This window comes from Empidonax traillii, unplaced genomic scaffold (genome assembly GCF_003031625.1).
Source record: "Empidonax traillii isolate 1590-97213 ecotype Southwest subspecies unplaced genomic scaffold, ASM303162v1 scaffold476:size613836, whole genome shotgun sequence".
Lineage (NCBI taxonomy): Eukaryota > Metazoa > Chordata > Aves > Passeriformes > Tyrannidae > Empidonax > Empidonax traillii.
Genome location: NW_020955669.1, coordinates 308985 through 330701, shown reverse-complemented (window position 1 = coordinate 330701; position 21717 = coordinate 308985). Strand labels below are relative to the sequence as shown.

At 62.6% G+C, this 21717-nt stretch overlaps 3 protein-coding genes across 4 annotated transcripts; 2 read left to right on the top strand and 1 right to left on the bottom strand.

Annotated features, from left to right (window-relative positions):
* Positions 1–221: 221 nt before the first annotated feature.
* On the top strand, positions 222–7278 carry PLEKHH3 (pleckstrin homology, MyTH4 and FERM domain containing H3). 2 transcript variants are annotated; one of them, XM_027896055.1, is made up of 13 exons: positions 222–409; positions 2441–2496; positions 3141–3229; positions 3375–3569; positions 3734–3891; positions 4038–4161; positions 4336–4633; positions 4731–4938; positions 5178–5314; positions 5426–5546; positions 5623–6072; positions 6145–6336; positions 6418–7278. In XM_027896055.1, the coding sequence occupies exons 1-13, from the start codon at positions 257–259 to the stop codon at positions 6598–6600; spliced, it is 2364 nt and encodes a 787-aa protein (XP_027751856.1). In that variant the 5' UTR covers positions 222–256; the 3' UTR covers positions 6601–7278. The 2 variants fall into 2 exon arrangements, with proteins under 2 accessions (XP_027751856.1, XP_027751855.1); XM_027896054.1 differs by having other exon boundaries at positions 5623–6336.
* Positions 7279–8214: 936 nt separating this feature from the next.
* On the bottom strand, positions 8215–14951 carry TUBG1 (tubulin gamma 1). The gene is made up of 11 exons (XM_027896025.1): positions 14820–14951; positions 14474–14586; positions 13880–14047; positions 13594–13662; positions 12796–12875; positions 12091–12217; positions 11304–11390; positions 10930–11079; positions 9585–9737; positions 9145–9306; positions 8215–8928 (listed from the first exon to the last, which is right to left on the bottom strand). The coding sequence occupies exons 1-11, from the start codon at positions 14866–14868 to the stop codon at positions 8731–8733; spliced, it is 1356 nt and encodes a 451-aa protein (XP_027751826.1). The 5' UTR covers positions 14869–14951; the 3' UTR covers positions 8215–8730.
* A 181-nt stretch (positions 14952–15132) lies between these two features.
* Positions 15133–21379, top strand: RETREG3 (reticulophagy regulator family member 3). The gene is made up of 9 exons (XM_027896026.1): positions 15133–15365; positions 15836–15942; positions 17084–17114; positions 18172–18298; positions 18554–18638; positions 19024–19161; positions 19625–19704; positions 20020–20152; positions 20644–21379. The coding sequence occupies exons 1-9, from the start codon at positions 15166–15168 to the stop codon at positions 21075–21077; spliced, it is 1335 nt and encodes a 444-aa protein (XP_027751827.1). The 5' UTR covers positions 15133–15165; the 3' UTR covers positions 21078–21379.
* Positions 21380–21717: the final 338 nt, after the last annotated feature.

The following is a 21717-nucleotide window of genomic DNA, read 5'->3' as shown; positions in this document are numbered from 1 at the left end:
CGCAGCCCGGCCCCGCGCTCCCCCCCGCCCGGTCGCTGACGCAGCGGCGGCCCCGCCGCCCCGGGCGCTGGCTCCGCCCCGGGCCCCGCGCAGCGATTGGCGGCGGCCGGTGACGCGCGGCCCGGCCCGCCCGGGGCGGCGGCAGGGCCGGTCCCGGCGGCGGCGGCGGCGGCGGGCGGTGCGCGGGACGGGCGGGCGGCGGGCTGGTCCCGTCGCGTCCCGGTGCCGGTGCCGTCCCGTCGGTGCCGGCGGGGCGATGCCGTTCCCGGGCGGGCTGTGGTGGCTGCTGTGCTGCCGGCGGGGCTTCACTCTGCTGCGGCGGGACTACGGCGAGGCGGAGCGGGAGGCTGACGGCGAGGCCGAAGAGGAGGAGGAGGCGTCCTTCGAGCTCCGCACCCAGGGAGACCAGGTGGGGCCGGCACCGGTTTCGGGACGGAGCAGCGGCGCCGCGGCGGGACCGGTGGCGCGAGAACCCTCTGGACCCGGCCCGATCCCCGCCGCCCGGTCCTATCCCCGCCGGTCCCGCCTCCCGGGGTGCCCTTGGCGCGTCCCCGTCCCCGCCCGGGGGGTCCCGCGGGGCGTGGGGGGGAAGTCGTCCCGGCGGGTGCGGGAGCAGCCTCCATGGGGGCGCGGGAGGTCCGGGGACCACGAGGCAGGGTCGGAACTTGCGGGGCTCGCTGCCAGCTGGGTCCCGGCGTGGGGCCGGTGCCTCGGCGGCGGGACCCGGCGCCCACCAGCTGCTGGAGTGCAGCCTGAGCCGGGCGCTGCCTGCTCCTGCCTGCTCCTGCCTGCTCCGGCCCGCGCTGCTCGCTCCTCGGGGCGGGGGCCGCGGGGCTGCCGTGCCAGACCCACACCGGCCCGGAGCGGGGCCGGGTCTGTCCCAGGAGCACGTGCCGGGCGCGGGGAGCGGGCCTGGATCTCCCTGCTCCGGCTGCTTCCTCTCCGGAGGAAGCGGAGCGGCGGAAACCGGCGCTTCCTTCGGCCAGGCTGTGTGTGGGACGGCTGATAGCGCGGGGCGCGGGGGAAACCCCCGGCTCCCGGGGGGCCTCCTGCCCGTCCCGGCGCGGTCTCCGGCACCCAGGGCCACGGGGCCGAGTCCCAGTCCGGGAGGGACACAGTGGGTGGTGACAGCCCTGTCCCGCTTGCTGCGGCTCCTCTCCGCTGTCTTTGCAGGGGCTGCAGCAGGGCCCTGGCAGAAAGTCCCCTTTCCTAGCAGTGCCAGGCCCCTGGGATGGTGGGCAGTGGGGACATTGGCAGGGCTGGAGTGGGGCCCTCTGGGAGCTGGTGGCAGTGCCAAGGGCACGACTGTGGCAGGAGCTGTCTTTGGGCTTCCAGCATCCCATGGGCCACACTGGCTCCGGAGAGCCGGGCTGGCGTGGGCGGCTGGTGACGCCAGCTCCCCGGGGAGCCCTTTGCCGTGTCCAGGGGGTCCTTGGAAACCCACAGTGCTGGCTGCCCCTTCCTGGGAGCGTGGGAGCTGCCACGACTCCTCTCCAGTTTATTTATATCTCTGAGAAGGAGCCGACAGCCACCACCACCTCCTCTGGACTGCCCGCGAGAAATTGGGCGCTGTCTCTGTGCCCAAAGCCCTGAGGAGCGTGTGGGGCCCTTCCCAGCCAGCGGGACACTGGCTTGAGGTGCTGGCCCCGTGCACAGGCACCAGCACTATGTGACAGGTGCCCTTAATGCCACGGGTCAGTGGTGCCTGGCCCTGCCCCGTGGTGCAGCCATACCTGCGGCAGCTCCCCCCTCCCTGTCGCTATTTTTAGTATCTGTCTCTTTTTCTTGGCGTTGTGTGGCGTGCTCTGGCCTGTCATGCCTCTGGCTGCCCTATTGGGCTACAGCTGGCAGGAGCTCCCGTTCATCTCCTGGGGCAGCATCGCTGGTACTGCCGTGTCCCCGCACCCCGCTCTGCCAGGGTGCCCTGCTCAGCTCGGTGCCTGACAGTGCCTGGGCTCTGCCTCGTGTCCCAGCACGTGTGCCAGGCTCATCACGTGAGCGGCACCGTCCATGTCAAGCTGTGCCGTGCGAGGAGGAACCGACCCTGTCCCGCTGCAGGGCCAGGGACTTCCCAGAGCCGCGTCCCACCGCCGCGGGCAGGAAGTCAGCGGCCCCATTACAATGGGACTTTGTGCCGTAAGCGTATTACTCAGCACTGACCTTGTGCAATTCTGCACGGTATTCAGCCGGCCGGGTCAGCTGAGGACACGCGGCCAGCGCGCCCGCCGGCTGCCCCCGCATCCCCCGGGTGCCCCAGCTGCAACGCTGGGCCCTGCCACGGCCGTGGGGGCACTGAAGCTCCCTGCCCCATGGCAGCGGGATGCGAGCCTGTCCCTCTGGGCCTGGAGCTGGGCTGGCAAGGAGGCGCACAGTCAGTGGGGGGGATGGCCGGGGGCACGAGTCGATGACCGTGGGGCTGAGACGTCTCCTTCCTCCCCAGGGATCCCTGGAGGTGAGCCTGAGCCAGCCCACCCGTAGCAGCAGTGGCTCGGAGCGGTGAGTAACCCCCTGCATCCAGCCTGCTGGGCATCCCATCACATCCTCCTTCGCAGGAGCTGGGGGACTGGCATGCTGTGGGAGGTTGCCCTGGTGCTGGTGTGCGCTGAACACGAGGCTGTGTCGCTCTGTCAGCTAGAACAGGGATGGCAGAGCCAGGACAGCCGTGCTTGTCCCCATCCCTGGCGCATCCTCAGGCGTGCCTCCGTTCCTCTGCCATGGCAGATAGCTTGACTGCTGCAAGCTTAGCCAGTGGGGCTGTGCGTGACTCTTCCTGTGCCAGGAGGCTCTTCTGGACCATGTCCATCGGCAGAGGCTGTGCCCTGCGGCGGTCTGTGCTGGGGAAGATGGGGGGCTGGGGCACAGGGGCCTGCTCGCTCCCTGTCTTCCCAGTACTGACGCTACTGCCAACATTCCTTCCTGGTTGTTCATTTTCCGAATTCCTTGGCAGGGCCGCGACTGCAAACAGCTTATTTTTAGCCAGGGTCATCTGCACCCAATGACTCTGCCGTGTTCCCACCACAGGGCTGGGGTGCCCAGAGACCCTCAGGACCCAGCTGACCCCAGCCCCTGGGCTAGCTCCTGTTCAGGGACTGTGGAAGACACATGCAGGCACCCCGAGCTCAGCCCTGTGTTGTCCCCAGGTCCCTACTTGTCGCGGAGGAGATGCGCAGCCTCATCGTGGAGAAGGGCCCAGGGCCAGTGGAGGATGACCCTGATGCTCTTGTGAAAGGTGGGGTTCTGCCCCAGCTGTGGCTGGTCCCATCCCACAGGGACAGAGGTACTGGCTGGGCGGGTGCCAAGCAGACCCTGCCCTGCACAGAAAAGCTGGTGGGGCGAATGGTGCTGGCCGTGGGGACTGAGGGTTCTCTTCCCAGGCTGGCTGCAGCGGGAGATGCGGGGCTGCATGAAGACTCCCTGGATTCGTCCTCGGAAGTACTGGTTCGTGCTGACACCTGACTCCCTAGACTACTACAGCAGCAACGAGAAGGGGGCCCGGCGGCTGGGCTCCCTCGTGCTCACCAGCCTCTGCTCTGTGCTCTGGCCAGACAAGCAGCTCTACAAGGAGACAGGTGAGGTTCCCATACCCCTTGGCCACATCTTCATGGCCCTTTGTGCCCTGGGTCACCCTCCCCGGTCCTGGGGGCTATGCCGAATCCCGGGGTGCTGAACCTGGCCCGGTTCAGGGGGGTCCTTACAGCTGGCGAGCAGTGGGTGAGTGGTTTGTCCCTCGCAGGCTACTGGAGCGTGACGGTGTTTGGCAGGAAGCACTGCTACCGCCTGTACACGGAGCACCTGAACGAGGCCGTGCGCTGGGTGTGTGCCGTGCAGAAGGTCATCGACAGCAAAGCGCCCGTGCAGACGCCCACCCAACTGCTCATGCGCGACGTGGAGGTGAGCCTGTGGCACTGCCCCACGCCTGCAGCCTCTGGCAGCATGAGGATGGGTGTTCAGGGCCTCATGTGCCCTGGGGAGGTGGCTGTGCCAGGCACTCAGCCGGGCGACCCCTCTGCAGCTGCTGCCATCGCTTTGTCCCCCAGGAGCACAGCAGCAGCCCCGAGGTTCTGGAGCAGATCTACCGCTGCAACCCCATCCTGCGCTACACCAGCGGCCCTCTCTATGCTCCCCTGCTGCCCTTCCCTTACGGCAGCCTGGACCAAAGTGGTGAGGGACGGGTGGGGGGCACGAAGCCAGATCCTGCACCCTGGGCTGGTGGCAGCGATGCCCTGGCTGGGCGCTGTGCAGGGCAGGTGGGCGCTGGGCTGGGTCCTGGCTGGCCCCAGCTGTCAGGACAGTGCCCAGCTGCTGGCAGCTGTTAACCTCCGTCCCGTCCTGCAGCCCCCGGCCCCCGCAGCTACACCACGCTGCGTGATGAGGCTGTGAAGCTCTTCAACTCGCTGCAGCAGCTGGAGTCGGAGCGGGACCCGGTGCCGCTGATGCAGGGCGTCCTGCAGACCTGCCTGGACCTGCCGCCGCTGGTGGATGAGATCTACTGCCAGCTGGTGAAGCAGACCACGGAGCCGCCGGCGCCGGGCGGGCAGGGCGACCTGCACTACTGGCAACTCCTCACCTGCATGAGCTGCACCTTCCTGCCCTCCCCGCCTGTCCTGCGCTTCCTGCGCTTCCACCTGGACAAGTGAGTGCCAGGGGTGCCAGCTGCAGGCAGAGGGCTTGTCAGGTTGCCATACCCGCTCGGGTCCGTGCCATCCTGACCCTCCTGGCGTTTCTTGCAGGACTGAGAGCTGTTTCCCCGCCTCAGAGATGGCCAAGTATGCCTGCTTCATCCGGGAGGCACTGGGAAAGACAAAGGGACGGGAGTGTGTGCCCTCCCTGGACGAGATTCTGATGCTGATGCAGCGGCAGGAGATGATCTGCACCGTTCACTGCCCTGGGGCGCCCGCCTGCAGCGTGGCCATCAGCTCCCACACCACGGCCCAGGAGGTGAGGGGTCGCAGCCATGCCGGGCAGTGGGCTGGGGGTGTTTTGGCATGCAGGGCTGGGTGGGGCAGCGTGTCATGGGAAGCGAGGAGCTCCTGCGGGTCTCTCCCACCTGAGCCATGATGGAGAGGGACTGGGGGCCGCCTGCCTTTGCCCACCATGACCTGCTTGTGTCCTTTTGCAGCCCTGAGCGCCGTGTCCAGGGACACGTGGTCACCGTCGGTTGCCTTTGTCTCGCCCAGGTGGCCCAGGAGCTGGTGTCGCGCCTGGGGCTGTCCCAGAGCCCCAACCTCTTCGCGCTCTACGAGCAGTCCCGGCGGCGGGAGCAGCCAGTGGGCAGTGCCACACTGCTCGCTGATGTCCTCACCAGGTTTGAAAAGTAAATGTCCCACTCTGCTGCCTATGAGGAAAGGGGTCGGGGAGCCACAGGCAGGAGGGGACGGTGTGGGGTTCCTCCATGAGCTGATGGAGCTGGTCATGTCTGCTGCAGCCTGGCCGGGGAGCAGCGTGAGCAGGACCCACCGTGCCGGCTCTGCTTCAAACACTACGGCTTCCTGGACACGGACAATGTCCCACGGGACAGCCTGGAGTTCGCCCTCCTCTTCGAGCAGGTGAGTGCCACACTGGGGTTGGGGTGGCCGTGCCGTGGCGGCCGTGCCGTGCCGGCTCACCCCGCGCTCTTTGCAGGCACACGAGATGGTGCTGCGGGGCTACGTGCCCACGTCGGAGGAGACGCTGCAGACGCTGGCAGCCCTGCGCCTGCAGAGCCTCAACAGCGACTTCTCCACCCACGCGCCCTTCCCGCGCCTGGAGGAGCTCTTCCCGCCCCACGTGCTGCACGCCCGCCTGCCGCCCCCACCCCACCGGCCCCCTGCCAAATGCCGGGGGGCCCGGCTGCGTGCAGGGCTGCTGGCCGGCGGGCTCTGGGGCCAGGCGCTGGCCAAGCAGCGGGCCGAGCGGGACCAGCGCCTGCGGGGCCGCCTGCGCGAGGAGGGGGCCAGCACCATGGCTGCCATCGTGGAGAAGTGGAAGCTGCTGCAGGGCATGGGCCGGCCCGAGGCCATGGCTGCCTATGTGGCCCTGGTGCGGGAGTGGCCTGGCTTCGGCTCCACGCTCTTCGACGTCGACCTGCACGTGGTGAGGCCCCGGCCGGGCAGGGCATGGGGGCAGCCCTGGCAGTGGGTGGCCCTGACACCCCTCTCCTCACAGAGCCCGGTGGGGGCCGGGCCCCAGCGCCTGTGGCTGGGCATCGGGGCCAAGGCCGTCTCGCTCTACAAGCCGGGGGAGCCCGAGCCCTTGGACAGCTTCTGCTACGGCCGCATCTCCTCCTTCGGCGCCTCCGACAGCAGCACCTTTCGCCTCTCTGTGGAGGACCGAGACCTGCTTTTTGAGACCTCCCAGGTAAGGGGCAGCCATCCCTCCACGCTTCCCTCCCTGACAGGGGTGCCTCAGGGCGACTCACTACGACCCCTCTGCCTGCAGGTGGACGAGATCGCCCAGCTCCTCAACACGTACCTCGCCTCTGCGGGTGCCCAGCGGCTGCCTCGGCCCCAGGAATCCCCCACCAGCCCCACCACCTCGGAATCCACTGTGCTGCCCCAGGGGCTCTGCCCTGCAGCTGGGCCCTGGCAGCACCGGCCACCGGTGGGTTCCTCTCACAGCTAGCCTGGCGGCCAGCACAGCCACACAGGTGCTCTGATGACCGGGGCGGGAGGGCTGCCAGCCCAGCAGCAAGCGGCAGGTCTGTGCTGGCCCCCAGCTGTTCCGTGGAGCAGGGGATCAGGGGCTCCTTCTTCCCCCCACCCACTGCCATTGCCTTTCTGGTTATTTCCTTAATTTATTTTGAGACGCCTGTGCGCCCCACATCTCCCAGCACTTTCCCTGGCGGGCAGTGGGGCCGCCCCACGGTGGTTCCCCGCACTGCCCTCAGGCCTGTTCCCGTCCCCTGTACCCTGGTGCCTTCGCCTCCAGCACTTGTGCTGTCTGATTGCTCTGCCGGTGCCCTGGGGGCTTCGCCTGGGGCAGAGGGTGTCAGGCAGCAGTGCTGTGCCATTGTCTGTCTGTCTGTCTGTCCGTCCGCTGGACCCACCCCTCCTGGAAAGCTGCGGGCGGCTTTTGGCCGAGCCACCCTGGGGACCTGCAGGCTCCTCCTGGCTCACTGGCCAGGTCCTGTGGCTCTGTGGTGGCCCTGTGGCTGAGCTCGTGTCGAGGGGGTGGCCAGTGGGGTGGCAGCTGGTACGGCTGGGGCTCAGCCCCTCAGTGTTGCCTCTGTAGAGTTTGTCAGTTCTGTCCTGGGGAGGAGGGGTTGGTTGTTTGTTTTTCTAAATAAATGCACAAAGGAAAGGCTGGGCCTCCTGTCCCAGAGCTTGGGTCGACAGTGGGAGGGACAGTGGGAGGCCGGGACAGTCAGATCCCTGGGGCAGCAAGGGCAGCGGGGCCTGGGACAGGCGGCGGGGAGTAGCAGCACAGTGTGTCCTTGGGGGCAGGGACTGCCGTCCCTCCGGTCAGTGCTGGGTGCCCTTTGGCACTTCACCAAGAGCACAGGCAGCTCCAGCTCCCCGGCAGCCCCTGGCACTGGCTGCGCCGGGCGGGGGGAACTGCCCCAGCCGCGGGCACTGCTGTGAGGCTGCTGCCAAAGAAGGCGTGGGAGCCCGTGCTGCCATGGTGGCTGTATTTTTAGCCTCCTGCTCTGCGCCCCACAGGGTAAGAGGAAAACGCTAATTCTCACCTTGGGCTGCCTGGGCTTGGGCTGGCGCCATCACTGCCCCATGTCCCCCGCCCGCATCCAAACTCCCACAGGGCAGGACCAGAGCTGCCATGTCCGTGTGCCCCGACACCATCCAGCCCCAAGCCCGTGCCCTTCCCAAGAGTGCCAGCCCCTGCCTCAGATCCCGAGCGCTGAGGGCACCCCCAGCCCCTCATGATCTCCTCCTCCGTGGGGCCTCGCCCTTGTGGAACATCCATGCGGGCACCACGTGCTCTGCAGGCAGGGCGGCGCCGGTCCCAGCCCTGGTCAGCCGTGCTGGCAGGTCCTGCCAGTATTTCTGGCTCTGCTGCAGCGGTCGCCCAGTGCCGCCCGGGCTCCACAGTACTGCTGGCTGGGGCAGGGCTGGCCCCGTGCACCCCGGGACGTGCCCATGAGCAGTGTCCTGCCGAGCTGGGCCCCCACAGGCTGTGGCTGCACAGCAGGGCCATCCGGCCGGGCAAGGCGAGCGCTGGTCTCAGTGTCTGCAGCTGCTTCCCTGCCCGGCTGCTCGCTCAGGAGCTGTGCAAGCAGCATTAGTGCAGGAACAGCCTTTATTAAAGCAAAATAACCTACAAAAATATAGATACAGCCCGTGCCCCAGGCCTGATCTGGCAAAGGAGGAACAAGGCTCCTGCCCAGGGCAAGGACTAGCTCAGCCACACGGAGCCTTTGGCCATGGGGGTTGTCTGCACCCACCTCTGGGGGCCAGGCCTGTTCCCAGCCCCGGGATCGCTCTCCTCCTCCTCCCAGCGAGCGTCGCTCCCACGGGTGGAGGTTCCCTCCCAGCACAGCGCGCAGCTGCCCCAGTCCTGTCCTGGGCCAGGGCACGTGGTAGGGCGGGGGCTGTGCCCCCGCCGAGGGGCTGCAGGGGCAGTGCCGCTCCCCACAGAGCAACTTGCGCGGAGGAGCGCAGCGTGTGTGCGGCCGGCGCGAGGGCTCCGCCGCGCCGGGCAGCGCTGAGGGGTGATAAACGTGGGCACGGCAGAGACGAGCCCTGCCGGCGCGTGTGGGGGTTGGCCGTGGGACCCTCCCGTCCCCTGGCAGGGCACTCACTGCTCCTGCGTGCCCCAGGAGATGTAGTCGGGGCGCGTGGCCGCGTGATACTCGTCGATGAGCTGCTGCACGATCTCCCGGGAGTTGTCCAGCTCGTCGAAGTTGTCCTTGAAGATGTCCTCCTTGCGGAACTGCTCCAGGAAGGCCTCCCGCTTGCGCAGCTTGTCGTACTGCCGGCACGTCCGCTCGAACAGCTGGAGAGCAGCGCGGGGTCACAGGGGCCGGGGCTCCCTGGGGACCCTTCCCGAGAGAACAGCACAGCAGGACTGATGGGACCCTGGACCAGACCTGAGCCCCGCTGGGAGCCACCCACTCCACCCCCTGGCAAGGCCTGCCCTGGCTTCGTGATGGCCCCAGACTGAAGGGACACCAGGGCTGTGGGGCCTAGTGGGGCGGGGGAAGGCACTCACCGAGGAGATGTTGGTATGGTTTGCCATCATGAGGCCACTGACGCGGTGAGCGGACGGCAGGTAAGGGGACTTGCGGGACAGAGCCACCTGGATGCTGGCAGGGCCCCAGGGAATGAAGTTGGCCAACTTCCTCTCCCGGATCCGCTGCAGGCTCTTGTGAACCTGGTGGGGTGAGAACACCAAGGGGAAGCAGGGTGAAGGGCAAAAAGCTGGGTCCCAGCAGACCCAAGAGCTGCTCCTCACAGGAGGCGTGGCCACAGGAAGGTGGATTTCAGCAGGACTGTGGCCTTTCCAAGAGGGCAGAGCTCACACAGGAGCAACCTGGAGCCAGTTCTCAGGCACTGTCCAGTCTTGCCCCAGGATCGCTGCACAGGCAGTGACCATGCCCTTCCCTGGGCCGCACCATGGCCATCAGCACCTGAACGGCTGTGGGAGCTCACCTGTGTAGGATCCACCTCCCCCTGGATGATGTTGAGGATGGCGATGTAGCAGTGGTTGGTCTGCCTGTCTCGCCCTGTGGACACCATCACGTTTTTAGGCTGCAACAATCTTCTCATCACGTCCAGGACTGTGGTTTTCCTCACACTGGCCACCTGCACAGGCCAGCCGGGGGTGAGAGGGAGCAGGTGTGCTGCTCCCCACCCTCCCACTGCCCAGCACACACACACAGCACAGGGGGCAGCTGGGCAGAGACGCCCTCACCCCAGGGATGGGGCCACGTGCAAAGCCACATGCAGGAGGAAAATCCCAAAATCACACAACAGGCACAGCCAGGATGAACAGACTGTCAGTGGAGCCTCCAGCACGGGGGCTGTCTGCCTCCCCCCACAGCACAGCAGGGGCTGAGGATGAAGCTCAGCTGAGAGCAGTGGGGGTCTGACAAGAGAGGGGTTGTTCCCCACTCCATCCCCTCCCTGCCCCGCCCAGCTCCCAGCTATGGGCAGACCAGCCACTGCCATCCCCAAGTGCTGTCTGAGCTTTGCTCAGCTGCCACCAGTCAGGGGGGGTCACAGCTGGGGCCAGAACCCAGAGTGCTCACAGCAGGGACAACTGGGTGAGGTGGCAGCTTCCTCCTGCACCGTCTGAGCCACTGGCTGAGCCGTGCCCACACTCCTCCCCTGGGAGGACAGATCACACACTGATACCCTTTTCAGAGCCAGCAGTTTTTCAGATTTGCTTCTCTGAGCAACATCCTGAGGAAATGCACGCAGGAGAGGAGAAGAGCAGCTGTTAGCTCCTGCTGGACCACAACGGGCCAGTGCAGGCGAGTGCCTCCCAAACAGAACTGCCCCATTCGCACTGAGGGGGTGGAGGGCCCTGGCTGGGGACAAGCCAAATGCAAGCACAGTGCTTGATGTGCTGAGGGCTGGCAAGTCCCCTCCCAGACACAGCTCGAGCCCCAGGAAGGGGCTGACACCTGGAGTCCAACATGAATTTAGGAGTAACAATGATTAATAGAGATTGGACCCAAATGGCCCAATGTGGCAGGACTGGCAGGGCCGCTCTGCTGGCCTTGCTCTGATCGTTTTTAAGGGTGGCTTTTTACCCTGTGATCTCGTCAGCCGCCCTGATGCATGCAGCAGGTAGCCTGGCACATGCACAACTGCCTGCTTATGTCTGATTCATTGCACACGCGGCCATCACGTGGTGTGAGCGCACAGGCCTGGGATGTGGGGCATGCAGCGACAGCTCACACCGAGACACGGGACTGAAAGATGCTACAGGGTGAGCGTGGCAGCTTCCCCTGCCCTCGGGGACGGGGAGGGGTGCCTGGGGCTGCCTTACCGACTGGTCGGTGGTGAGTGGCGTGTACCCCGTCATGAGGAAGTGCAGCCGGGGCGTGGGGATCAGCGAGGCGATCAGCCCGATGAGGTCGTTGTTCATGTACCCGGGATACCTGAGCGTGGTGGTGCTGGCAGACATGATGGTGGAGACCTGTGGGGGAGAGAGAAGGGGGTCAGCACCTGTGTCACCACAGCGCCACAGGACGCGTCACAACCTGCCTCGTGCGGCCGTGCCAGGGGAAGCTGGAGCACCCAGAAGGGCAGAGGACTCTCACTCACAGCTCCAGGCTGCCCACCCGTGAGCCCAGCCCATGCAGCAGGTTAAGAATGAGCTGAACACAGCAGGGAAGCCTCGTGCCGAAGAGCCCTTCTCACCAGCTGGTTGATCTGCGAGAACGACGGGTTCTGAATGTGCAGCCGGTCTGTCGCGATACGATTCAAGGCTGTGTTGTCCAGAACCACCTGCAAGAGAAACCCGGCTCCATGAAGGGCCTCGGAGGCAGCTGAGGAAGGGCAGTCCCAGCTACGTGTCCCAGGGCCCAGCACAGCCCTCTGTGCAGGTGGCAGACACTCGAAACCACAAGCTGACTCATCTGTGCAGTGTAACCGACACCGTCAATGGAAGCTCTTCCCTCCCTCCTGGCTGGGCTCCCTGCACTCTCCCCAAGAGCTCTGCCCCTGGGCCAGCACCACACACCAGCCCCAGCCCCAGCAGCTCTGGTGAAGCTGCTCCTGCCCTGCCACATGCAGGGATCAGCTGCAGGGGACAAGCAGCACCTCAGTCAGACACAACCGAAGGTCCCAGAGCAGGCTGAAGGTGCTGCCTGGCTGTGGGGGCTGTGGGTGCTGAAAGTAATGCCGGGATCGAGTTCAGGCAGAGGCTGCAGCACAGCTGCACAGGGGAAGCAGAGACAGCCCTCACTGCCTTGGGAAGATCTGCTGGATCCCAGAGACAGAAATACCAGTCAGCTGCACAGGGGTTAGCACAGAGCCAATGAGGGTCCCTGGGACCATCACATCTGCTCGGCCCTTCTGCTGGGGGCACACTTGTTGCTACATCCAGGGCTCACAGGCACATGGTGCTGCTGCAGCACTTGCCCCAGCATGGGCTGTGGAGACAGGGGCTGTCACCCTGGGGCTCGCTGCACCACGGGGCTCTTACCACACAGTCAGCATTCTGAGTCAGCCTCTTCAGTGTCAGCAGAGAGTTGTAGGGCTGGACTACAACATCGCTCATCTCATCCTGGTTTGGGAACACCGAGTAGGTCTCCACCAGCTTCTTGGGATACCTGGTGAGAAGTGCAGCCACCTCAAGGGTTAACGCTGCCAAGCCAGCACTCTCACCTCCCACAAACTGCCTTCCCAGTCTCCAGGGCTCAGGACAGGGTGAGTCACCAGAGCTGCAGCCAGAGTGGCTCCCAGGGAGGGAGAGAATGTGTCCCAGCAGTGCCTACCCCAGCAGCACGGGAGCTGGCTGCCAGGGGAGCTGCAGGGAGACTGAGCCATCCACAGGCCGATTAAGCAGCTGCTCACAAGCCTTTTCAAGAGGCTGCAAGCTTAAACAGGCCAGGACAGCAGCTCAGAGCTTACAGCCAGAGCCTCCCATCCTCCCCCTGCACAGTCAGGGTGTCCGCAGGCAGCTGCCTGATAAGAACAGCCAAGGGAAGGCAGAGCTTGGACAGTTTCAGAGCCTCTGAAGTCCCCAGGCATATCAGGAGCCATCCCTCCACAGGCAGCGCGCCAGGGATTGCACAAGACAGTGTTTGGGTGGGGGTGGTGGCTCTGAGTCAGCGCTCTCCAGCTCTGGGCAGGGTGCCCAGGCTGGGCCAGGCTCTGTGGTGCAGGACGGGGACAGGGCTGTGCTCACCTGTCATTCAGTCTCTCCAGGAGGTACGAGCCCAGCCCAGAGCCTGTTCCACCAGCGATGGAGTGGCAAAGCACAAACCCCTGGAAGGAAGCAGAAGGCAGTGCTAAAGCTGCAGCTCAACCCCAGCGCAGGCTGTGCCACCCCCAACATCTCCAGCAGAGACCCACTGGCCAGGGCCAGAGCTCCCCAGGGCAGCTGAGAGCACGGACACAGCAGAGTTGGCTCCTCTCTGCACTCCCTGCAACGTGCAATAGCTGCTTGGGAACCTCCAGGATCCCTCCCACCCAGAACAGGCTTCAAAATAGCTCCAGTGCCACCTCCAGGATCCAGTCTGTCACACTAAATACAGGTGCACTTCTTCAGACCTTTCCTGGGTCCTCCATGCCCCTTCTTCCTTCTAGAGCTCCAGAGCAGCTTCTACCTCCTCAGCTCCCACAACGGGCTCCTGAATCTTCTATTTGTTTTAGGTGACATTTGCCCTTCCCCTGCTGCCACGTGACAGCCTGAAAAGAACACCCAGCAGCCCTGTCTGTCTGTGCACAGAGAACAGGTTCACATGGATGGTACAAAGAAAAACGCCCCATGAGCAAACAGTGAGAGGATTTCCAGGGCAGGCTGACAGGTGGAGTGGTGATGGACAAACCTCCTGTCCCTGGTTCCCCTCTCTGTGTCTCCAGCCCCAGAAGAACGTTTAGCAAGCCTGTGCACACCAGAGTGCTGAGCTCAACCTTACAAAGAGCAGCCTGGCTGGGAGAACACCAGGCAGAGCCGCCGGATCCAAATCCCTGTTGTACTTACTTCCAAACTGTCACTCCCATCAGCCTCTCTGTCTATTATGTCAAAAATATCTTCGTGGATCTTTTCTCCCTGCAAGAGAAACCAGACCTGGTTTTGTTCCTTTCCCACAGAACGTGGAGAAGAGCTGCTCAAGCCTGCTGTGATGCTAAGTCAGACTGGCAGCGTGACCCAGTGCCCCATGCCCAGTGTGCCACAGTCCCTGCCAGTGAGTGGGACTGAGCTGCACGAGGAGGTCATGAAAAAACCCTAATCCCTGCGTCTCACCCAGCAGCACCAGGGCTGGTACCTGCGAGAAGCCACTGGCCCAGTTGTTCCCAGCTCCCCCTCCGTGCTCAGACAGGTAAATGTTTTCTGGGTTGTACAGGTTGGCGTAGGGAGAGTTGAGGATGGAGTGGATGACGCGGGGCTCCAGGTCCAGCAGCACGGCCCGTGGGATGTAGTGCTCATCGTCGGCCTGCAACGGGAGCAGGAGGATCTCACAGCGCTGCTGCAGCCCGGGAAGGGGGAGCTTGAGCAGCACAGCACAGCCAGGCCTGGCGAAGGGGAGGAGGGAGGGAGAGAAGCTGGCTCTGCGCAGCCTGAGCCCCGGAGCATCCCCAGCACGGGCGGGGGCGTTCTGGGTGCTTACATAAGGCACCGCCAGTGGCAGCGCCTCGTGCCGCCGCTCCGCCCACACAGCGCTCCGCGGACACACCGGGAGCGCGGGCGGGAGCCGTCACTGGCTGCGAGCGGGAGGCTGGGCTGAGCCACCGCTCTCGGTGGCCCGCGGGGGCTGCGGAGAGGGCTGGGGCAGGCACGGACAGCCCGCAGCCCAGCGGGGCCGAGGGCAGTACATCCCATGCGCTGTGTCCGCCCCTCCCGGCCCGGGGACGGCGGGTACCTGGTAGAAGAAGACGTCCTTGCGGTCGGTGCCCTCGGTGGCGAACTCCTCCACGATGCCCTCGGGGCTGATGCCGTGCTCGGCGCAGAGCTGCTTCCAGAACTCGAACCCGACTGCGGGAGGGCGCGGTCAGACGGGACGGGCTGGGCACCGACACCGGTACCGGGAGCGGGGCAGGGCCCGGAGAGGCCCGGTCCGCAGGTCCCGCCCCGCCCCACAGGGCCCCGTCCCGTCCCGTCCCACAAAGCCCCGCCCCACCTCACAAGGCCCCGCCCCACCTCACAAGGCCCCGCCAGTTCCCCCCCCATCCCCAAAAGCATCCCGGCCCCGCCCGGTGCGCGCTCACTCTGGTTGCCGCACTGGCCCAGCTGCAGGGTGATGATCTCCCGCGGCATCGCGGCCGAGGCTCCGCTCAGCTCCGCTCCGCTCCGCTCCCGCTCCCGCCGCCCGCCCAGCCCCGGCCCCGCCGCGTCTCCCGCCGGCGCCAGCGGCAGTGCGCGCGCGCGCGCCTCTCGCACTTCCGGGGCAGCGCCGCTCGCCCCCCCTACGCGCTCCTCCAGCCCCTACAACGCGCCTGCGCCAAGATGGCGGCGCCCAGCGCGGCGCTGTCGCTGCCGGCGGCGGGGGCCGCCATGCCTGCGGCGGGCGCGCGCGCGCGGCGGGCGGGCGGATGTTGACGCCGTGAGGGAGCGATGGCGGCGGCGGCGGCGGCGGTGGCGGGGCCCGGGTTCGGGCCCGGCGAGCGGCAGCGGCGAGTGCAGGCGCTGAGCGCGGCGCTGCGCGGCCGCCTCGGGCCGTACGAGCCGCTGCTGGGCGCCCTGCAGGCCGCGCTGGTGTGGGAGCGGCCGGGCCGCAGCGCGCTGTGCTGGGCGGTGCTGCACGGCCTGTTCTGGTGAGCAGCGGCGCCGGCACCGGCACCGGGCCGCGCAGGGCGGGCGGCGGGGCGGCCCGGTGCCACCATCGCCGGGGCTGCGGGAGCTCGGAGGGGCGCGGGGGAGCCTCCCCCGGGGAAGGACGGGTTTGGGCCGCGGCCCGTTCGGACAGGAGGGATCAGGGAGCGCTCGGTCGGCTACAGCCCCGGCCCCCTCCGTGTGCTCCCCTTGTACCGGGGAGCATCAAACCAACCGGGAACAGCCAACCTGCGCTGTGGCGTTCCCGGAGGGCGGCGGGCACCGCTTGACTGGGACAGGGGGCTGTCCCGGTAGAACTGACACGAGCAGTCAAGAGCCCCCCGGCAGCTGCTCCCCTCAGTGCTGACTGAGTAGCACCTTCTCTCCAAGAGAAGACTGGTTGGTTTTGGGTTGGTTCGTGTTACCCATTTATGCCTGGCCAGTACCGACCCCTTTTGTTTCTTCCTCACAGGTTCTTTGCTCTGACTTCCCTTCGTTTGCTTTTCCTGGTTGCATTTACCCTCATGGTAGTAGTGTGTATAGACCAGTGGAAGCACAAAATCTGGCCAGAAATTGGAGGTAAGTTGCAGCATTTGAGCTGATAGCAGCAAATCAAGCCCTGTTTCCAGCCCCAGCTCTGTACTGTCTGCAGTTAAATTATTGAAACCTGGGTCTTTTGCTTTGAGGGTCTAGAAGCCATCAAGAATACTGCAGGCATGTTCTTCCTGGAGCTGGAAGATTCTAAACTATGTGAACATAAGACCTTTTTTGTGCTTGTGATGCTGGTATTTGTCTTGTAATCCTGAACCACGGGGTGTACGTGACCTAGTGCAGGTCTCAGGCAGCGATTCACTTTCTGAGCATTAAGTACCAGAGCAAGAAATCGAAAAGTATGTGTAACTCATCTGGATTTCTCCTCAAAATCCACAATAATCCAGTTTAGCATGAAGATGAGTCCCAGCTTTGCTGTTGAACAGAGATTTCTTTGGGAGGAGAGGCATCTGAACAGCTGTTAATGAAGCTAGTCCTAAGCTTTCAGTAACCAAAGCAGTCATGTCCCTCCTTTGTGACATTAATACACTGATGAATGACCCCATTCCAAACAGGCTGAGGTCTCTTGGCTTTGCATGGATAGGTGGGTTTGGAGCAGTGTAGGGTCTGCATGCTCCCAGGGCTGGTTCCCTGACTAACCAACAAATTCAGCTCTCAGCTTTCTGCTTCAGCCCATGTTCTCTGTAGTTCCTGGGAAGACATTACAGCTTTCCTCGGTTTTGGAGCTTGGATCAGGCCCCCTCTTAAGCAGCACTGTCTGTCCAGCTCCCTCATCTGCCTGATTTTGGTCTCTTAGGATAGATAGTACAGCCTTTGGTCACTTTTCAAGTCCCAGCCTCAGTGAGAAAGTATCAAGAACCTTAAATCCCTGATGCCTGCAGGCTATTCCTGCTCCCTGGCTGGTGTGGGGGAGAAGGAAGTGATGTTTTGGCCAGAGCAGCCTCCAGTGTCCAACAAATACCGAGGAGCAACAGGGAGACTCTTGCAGTCCTGTGCTGTCACACGTACACACTCAAGACGTGTCATGGAGCGATGCGTCTCCATCCTGTAATTAATGTCTTTTCCAGGTGTTCCCCAGCTCATTAAAGCTTTACTTAAATCCCAAGAGCTACGCATTCCCATGGCAAATTCCTTGCAACTAATGTAGTGTCTGTTCTTAATATTTTAGTGGCGAGACCTGACGAATTAGACAATGAGAGGTAGGAAACTAATTGACTCCTCTGCTGTTGATACTTTGCTGTGATACTGTGTCATTGCCTGCACATGCTTGGAATATCAGCTCCTTGGGGCGAGGAGGAGGTGGGGGGAGAAGGGAGGATGAAGCCCGGGATGCTGTCAGGCAGCCGTGAGAAGCTTTTGACTTGCTCAAGCCTTTGTATTATACTTCATCTTTGCTTCATACCAGCTTCCAGTGATGCTTGCTTGATCCCCTGACCCCTGAAGTTAAGAGGCGCTACCTTGGAAGCAATTCCTCTTGTATGGGCCTCCAGCAGCGGGAAAACAGCATTTCTGTGGGAATTAATGAAGTCCTCTGAGACTCGATAGGGAATGTTAGGCAGGCTTGTTCCAGCAGTTGTTCCTGCATAGTTATGGTCTGACTTGCAGCGTTAATAATGGGTTGAGAAATGCTGAGGTGTTGCCTCAGTGCTCACACCTGCCTCCCTGGGCACACCTTCCTGCCGCCACTGCCAGGCTGTGCTGGATGTCAGCACCCAGTTAAGTCACCCGAGCTGGCGCCAGAGGTCACTTGTCTTTGTTCAGTTTTTTAAGAGGCCCAAGCACAAAAGGAATTGCTCTTCCTTAACCTTCAGGTACTCGTGACCAGCAGTTAAGAGGCACTAACAAAGCTCACCAATTCAAGGCCTCCAGAGTAGCTATGAAGTGAGGTGCAAGGCTGCTCCCAGACCTCGTGCTAAACTCTTGGAGGATACAGCTGAACAAATAACTGCAGAAAAAGTAAATGGATTCAGTTGATTTGCCTCTATACTGCCCATTCCCTCCAGCAGCATGGAGACTAGTCCATGCCACTGACTGAAATTCCTGCTCCTTGGCTGCTGTGGGAATGCTGGGACACCGGTAGAGCAGTTGTAGACAAGCTGCTTTGGGCAGGACGGTGCTTGGTGGGCAGGTGACCCTCATCTCTAGAGCTGTGCGCTGGGGAGGAAGAAGCATTGAGGCAAGTTGTTTGTTAACAAGGGACTTCAGCACTGACACTGATGCAGTAATATCTGTTCCCAAATTCTGTCTTCGCTGCAGCTGGGGATATGTCCACCCTCGGCTGCTGGGAGTGCCAGAGCTCTGTCACCATTTGGCTGAAGGATGGGTGGCTGCGACCAACTTCTTAAATAATCTTCTCATTTTCAAGAGGCAAAGCCCTGGCAAGGTAGGAATGTACAGACCTCAGAAATAACCTGTTTGGTGTGGAGCCTCTGTTGACCACAAGGATCCTCTTGTGCTGGCAGTGCTTGACTGAACATGTTTAGGCATGGGAGGTTGCCATGGGAGGTCTCCCACAACACCGTGGCTGTTTGGTGGGGAGGAATGGAAAGCACAGGCAGAACGATCAGGTTCTAGAGGAGGGAGGAGAAAGTGAGGCCACTACTTAACCTTGGAAACTCACTGTGTCCCGTGTCTTCAGTTTTGCCTTCTAGTGTGTGGAGTCTTCACTTTCCTGGCTGTCCTTGGCCGGTATATCCCTGGACTCTTGCTCTCGTACTTGCTGTGTAAGTAGATCTCTGTGCCAATACAGACATAAGGTGTGAAAAGGGATGAGGGATCTGAATGTGCACAAAAGGAAAGCTTGTGTGAATGGCTTTAAAATTTAAAATAATACACTCTGCCTGGAACGTGGCGGTTCTCGACCAGGACTCGAAGTCTGATCTGGAGAGAACATGTTTGAGTGCTCAGCAATCACAGATCTGAGCACTGACCGCTTGGCCTCTCAATTTGGTTAAATTGGCAGAGGCGACGGTGCCAGTTCTCCCGGCCTCCTGCAGCACTGTCCTCAGTGCCCGGGTCTGCCGCACTCTGCGTGTTGTGCTGCATCACAAAACGGGCGGGATGCTCGCCAAGCAGCATCCTGACCAACCTTCTAACGTGCGTTCCCAGTGCTCCTCGTCCTGCTGTGGCCCCTCGCCGTGTACCACCGGCTGGGGCAGCGCATGTACCTGCGGCTGGAGCCGGCTCTGCAGCGGCTGGACTTCAGCGTCCGGGGATACATGATAGCCCGGCAGCGGGAGAGGCAACGTGAGTGCTGTGCCCTTTCTGACCCCTCAGACCTTGGCCCTTGGTGCCTGAGATGGGCTGTGAAAGGAGCCCCCCCGGCCCTGGCAGGGGGTAGGACTGCATGTCTTGGCATGGCAAATTCTTGGAGCTGCCTCGGGAAGGGAGTGAGGCGGCTCTGCCTCCACAGCCGCCTCCCAGGGAGCAGCTGCCATGGGCTCTTCGAGGTGCTGAGCTGCTCCAGTTCTCGGCTGCCAGAACTCTGTGTTCCATGTGATGGTTGCGCAGAGAAAGGAGGAAGGGATCAGTGCAAGGGAGTGCTAAAACATGTTCATCTCGGCAAAAAACCTGCCGCAGTCAGGAATTACCGCGGCTCTGCTGAGGAACAGAGCTGGCTCTGCTGTCCTGTGTCCAGCTTGGGGTGTTGTGGTTCTGCACAGAGCCCTGTCCCAGCAGCAGTAACAGCTTTGGCTCTGGTTTCTGGCAGAGCGTGCCCGGGCCCTCGGTCAGGAGGCCACGGACGATGGGAGCGACAGTGAAGAGGAGCTGGCTGCATTCTGCCCCAAGGTAATGGAGTGTCTGGGAGAGGGGAGAGCTTGGCTGGACAGAACAAACAAGGTGGCTGAATGTGATGGGAGAGCAGATGAGGACACTCCCCTTTCAGAGAGGTCTTTCCCACTCTGTCCCCACTCTAGGATGTCCAGAGCTGCTTGTGCCAGCTGCAGGCTCCTAGGCTGGGCAGTAAACATGAATGAGCCTTAGGTACCAGCCTTCTGTGAGGGCCAAGTTTAACTAAAGGCCACTGGATCATCTATTTTGTCTTGAGGTACAGGAATAAGCTCTCCAATGCTGATGTTTTCAATTTTATGTCCTATTTCAAAGCTGGATGACTCTCTGGTCGCCAAGGAACTGACCATCTCTGACTCGGAGCATTCAGATGCTGAGGTTTCCTATACTGAAAATGGGATGTTTAACCTTTCGAGGGGCCAGACTCCCCTGACAGAGGGATCAGAAGGTGAGAGGAAATGGGCAGCTTGTGGAAGGTGTGGAATGCCAAACAGGCGCCAGTGTGACGGGTTGGAGGGCGGATGTGCTGTTACCTCATGCCCTTGAAGTCTGGCTCTTTGAAGTCAGCCTCGCTGCTGCAGATGAGCTGCAACTGCCTGTTTTGTTCAGAGTGTCCTCCTTCATTCCTGTGGTGCTTGGCTAGAGCTCTGCAAAGGCAGATCCAGCTCTGCCAGTCTGGCTGTGGGTGCAGAAGCAGCGTGGTTGGGGGTGTGGGTGCTCCCCTCTGGCAGGTGGCTGGTTTGGCACCCGCATTCCTTGTGAATGAGCTGGGAGATCGGTGGGATCTGAATAGCTGGGATGAGGAGGAGGGCGACGTTGAGGAGCGTGTGGTCTGTGAGATGCCAACAGTCTGCCCCGGGGAGGTGCTGGCCCAGCTCCTGATGGAGCCTGCGGGTGCTGGGTGAGTGCCAGCATTTAAAGCACTTTCTCCTCTTCCAGACCTGGACGGACACAGTGACCCAGAGGAGTCTTTTGCAAGGGATCTCCCCGACTTCCCTTCCATAAACCCAGAAGCAACTGGCATAGATGACGAAGACGACACCAGCATTGGGATCCCGAGCCTGGCATACCGCCCACAGGGGACAGAGGATCTGCATCTCCCGTACGACCAGGACGACTCTGGTGTGCTGCCCTCGGTGCAGAATCTCACCAACAACATCGCTGGCTTTGTCACCAGGGGGATGATCCAGCTGGCACTGTCAGGAGCCCCTCAGCCAGGCTCCTCACGCAGCACCAATCCCCAGAGAGGGGCAAAGACTCACCTCAGAGCAGTCAGCTCGGACTTGGACACTGATGCCGAAGGGGATGATTTTGAACTGCTGGATCAGTCTGAGCTGAACCAGCTGGATCCTGCTGGCTCCCGAGGCCAGTAAGCCATCCCATCACTTCCCTCTGGTTTTCTATTGTGCGTCACGGAGGGAATCCTGGAAGGAGAAGCCTTGCACAGTTCTCTCAATCGTCTCCTGTGAGTCTGAGTGACGTGACAGCCAGTCCTGGCTGGGAACATCACTGTGACTTGTGACTCTGTAGCCTCGCTTGGATTTTAAAATAAAGGACGCTGGTAATCCCTAGGGAGAGACGTTGATGGGATAGGTCCACAATCACCCTGTGCTGTCTGCCAGGATGCTGCCTGCTCCAAACTTCCTCACCTAAGACAATAAATGTGGTGTCTGCAGCTCTCGAGGCCGGTGGGACCGACGGCATTGCCAGGGACAATCGTGCACTGACCTCTGGGGCTGATGCACAACCAGGGGAACAGGATGGGGCCCTTCAGGCTTGGTGTCTGGGACTCAGTGCTGATCTGTCTCAGACAGCCATCCCTGCTCCTAAAACGTTCACAAATCCAAGTCTTCTCTCCCAGCAATATCCAGCTCCAGGTGGAACCAACCCCCTTGCTCCACTGTGGACGTTTTGCAGCCGCAATGTTTTCCTTGCACTGACCACTCACTCCCTCAGCTCCAGCTCCTCGTGATGCTGTTCTTTAAGAGCTCGATGGCAATAAGACAGACACCT

Coding starts and splice junctions, on each gene's coding strand:
- PLEKHH3 (XM_027896054.1), top strand. CDS start 257: ATGCCGTTCCCGGGCGGGCTGTGGTGGCTGCTGTGCTGCCGGCGGGGC. Junction 2,497..3,140: donor AGCAGCAGTGGCTCGGAGCG/GTGAGTAACCCC, acceptor TGTTGTCCCCAG/GTCCCTACTTGTCGCGGAGG. Junction 5,315..5,425: donor GTCCTCACCAGGTTTGAAAA/GTAAATGTCCCA, acceptor TGTCTGCTGCAG/CCTGGCCGGGGAGCAGCGTG.
- TUBG1 (XM_027896025.1), bottom strand. CDS start 14,868: ATGCCGCGGGAGATCATCACCCTGCAGCTGGGCCAGTGCGGCAACCAG. Junction 14,048..14,473: donor AGGACGTCTTCTTCTACCAG/GTACCCGCCGTC, acceptor CTCCCGTTGCAG/GCCGACGATGAGCACTACAT. Junction 8,929..9,144: donor ACCATACCAACATCTCCTCG/GTGAGTGCCTTC, acceptor GCTGCTCTCCAG/CTGTTCGAGCGGACGTGCCG.
- RETREG3 (XM_027896026.1), top strand. CDS start 15,166: ATGGCGGCGGCGGCGGCGGCGGTGGCGGGGCCCGGGTTCGGGCCCGGC. Junction 15,943..17,083: donor AATCTGGCCAGAAATTGGAG/GTAAGTTGCAGC, acceptor TTAATATTTTAG/TGGCGAGACCTGACGAATTA. Junction 20,153..20,643: donor CCTGACAGAGGGATCAGAAG/GTGAGAGGAAAT, acceptor CTCCTCTTCCAG/ACCTGGACGGACACAGTGAC.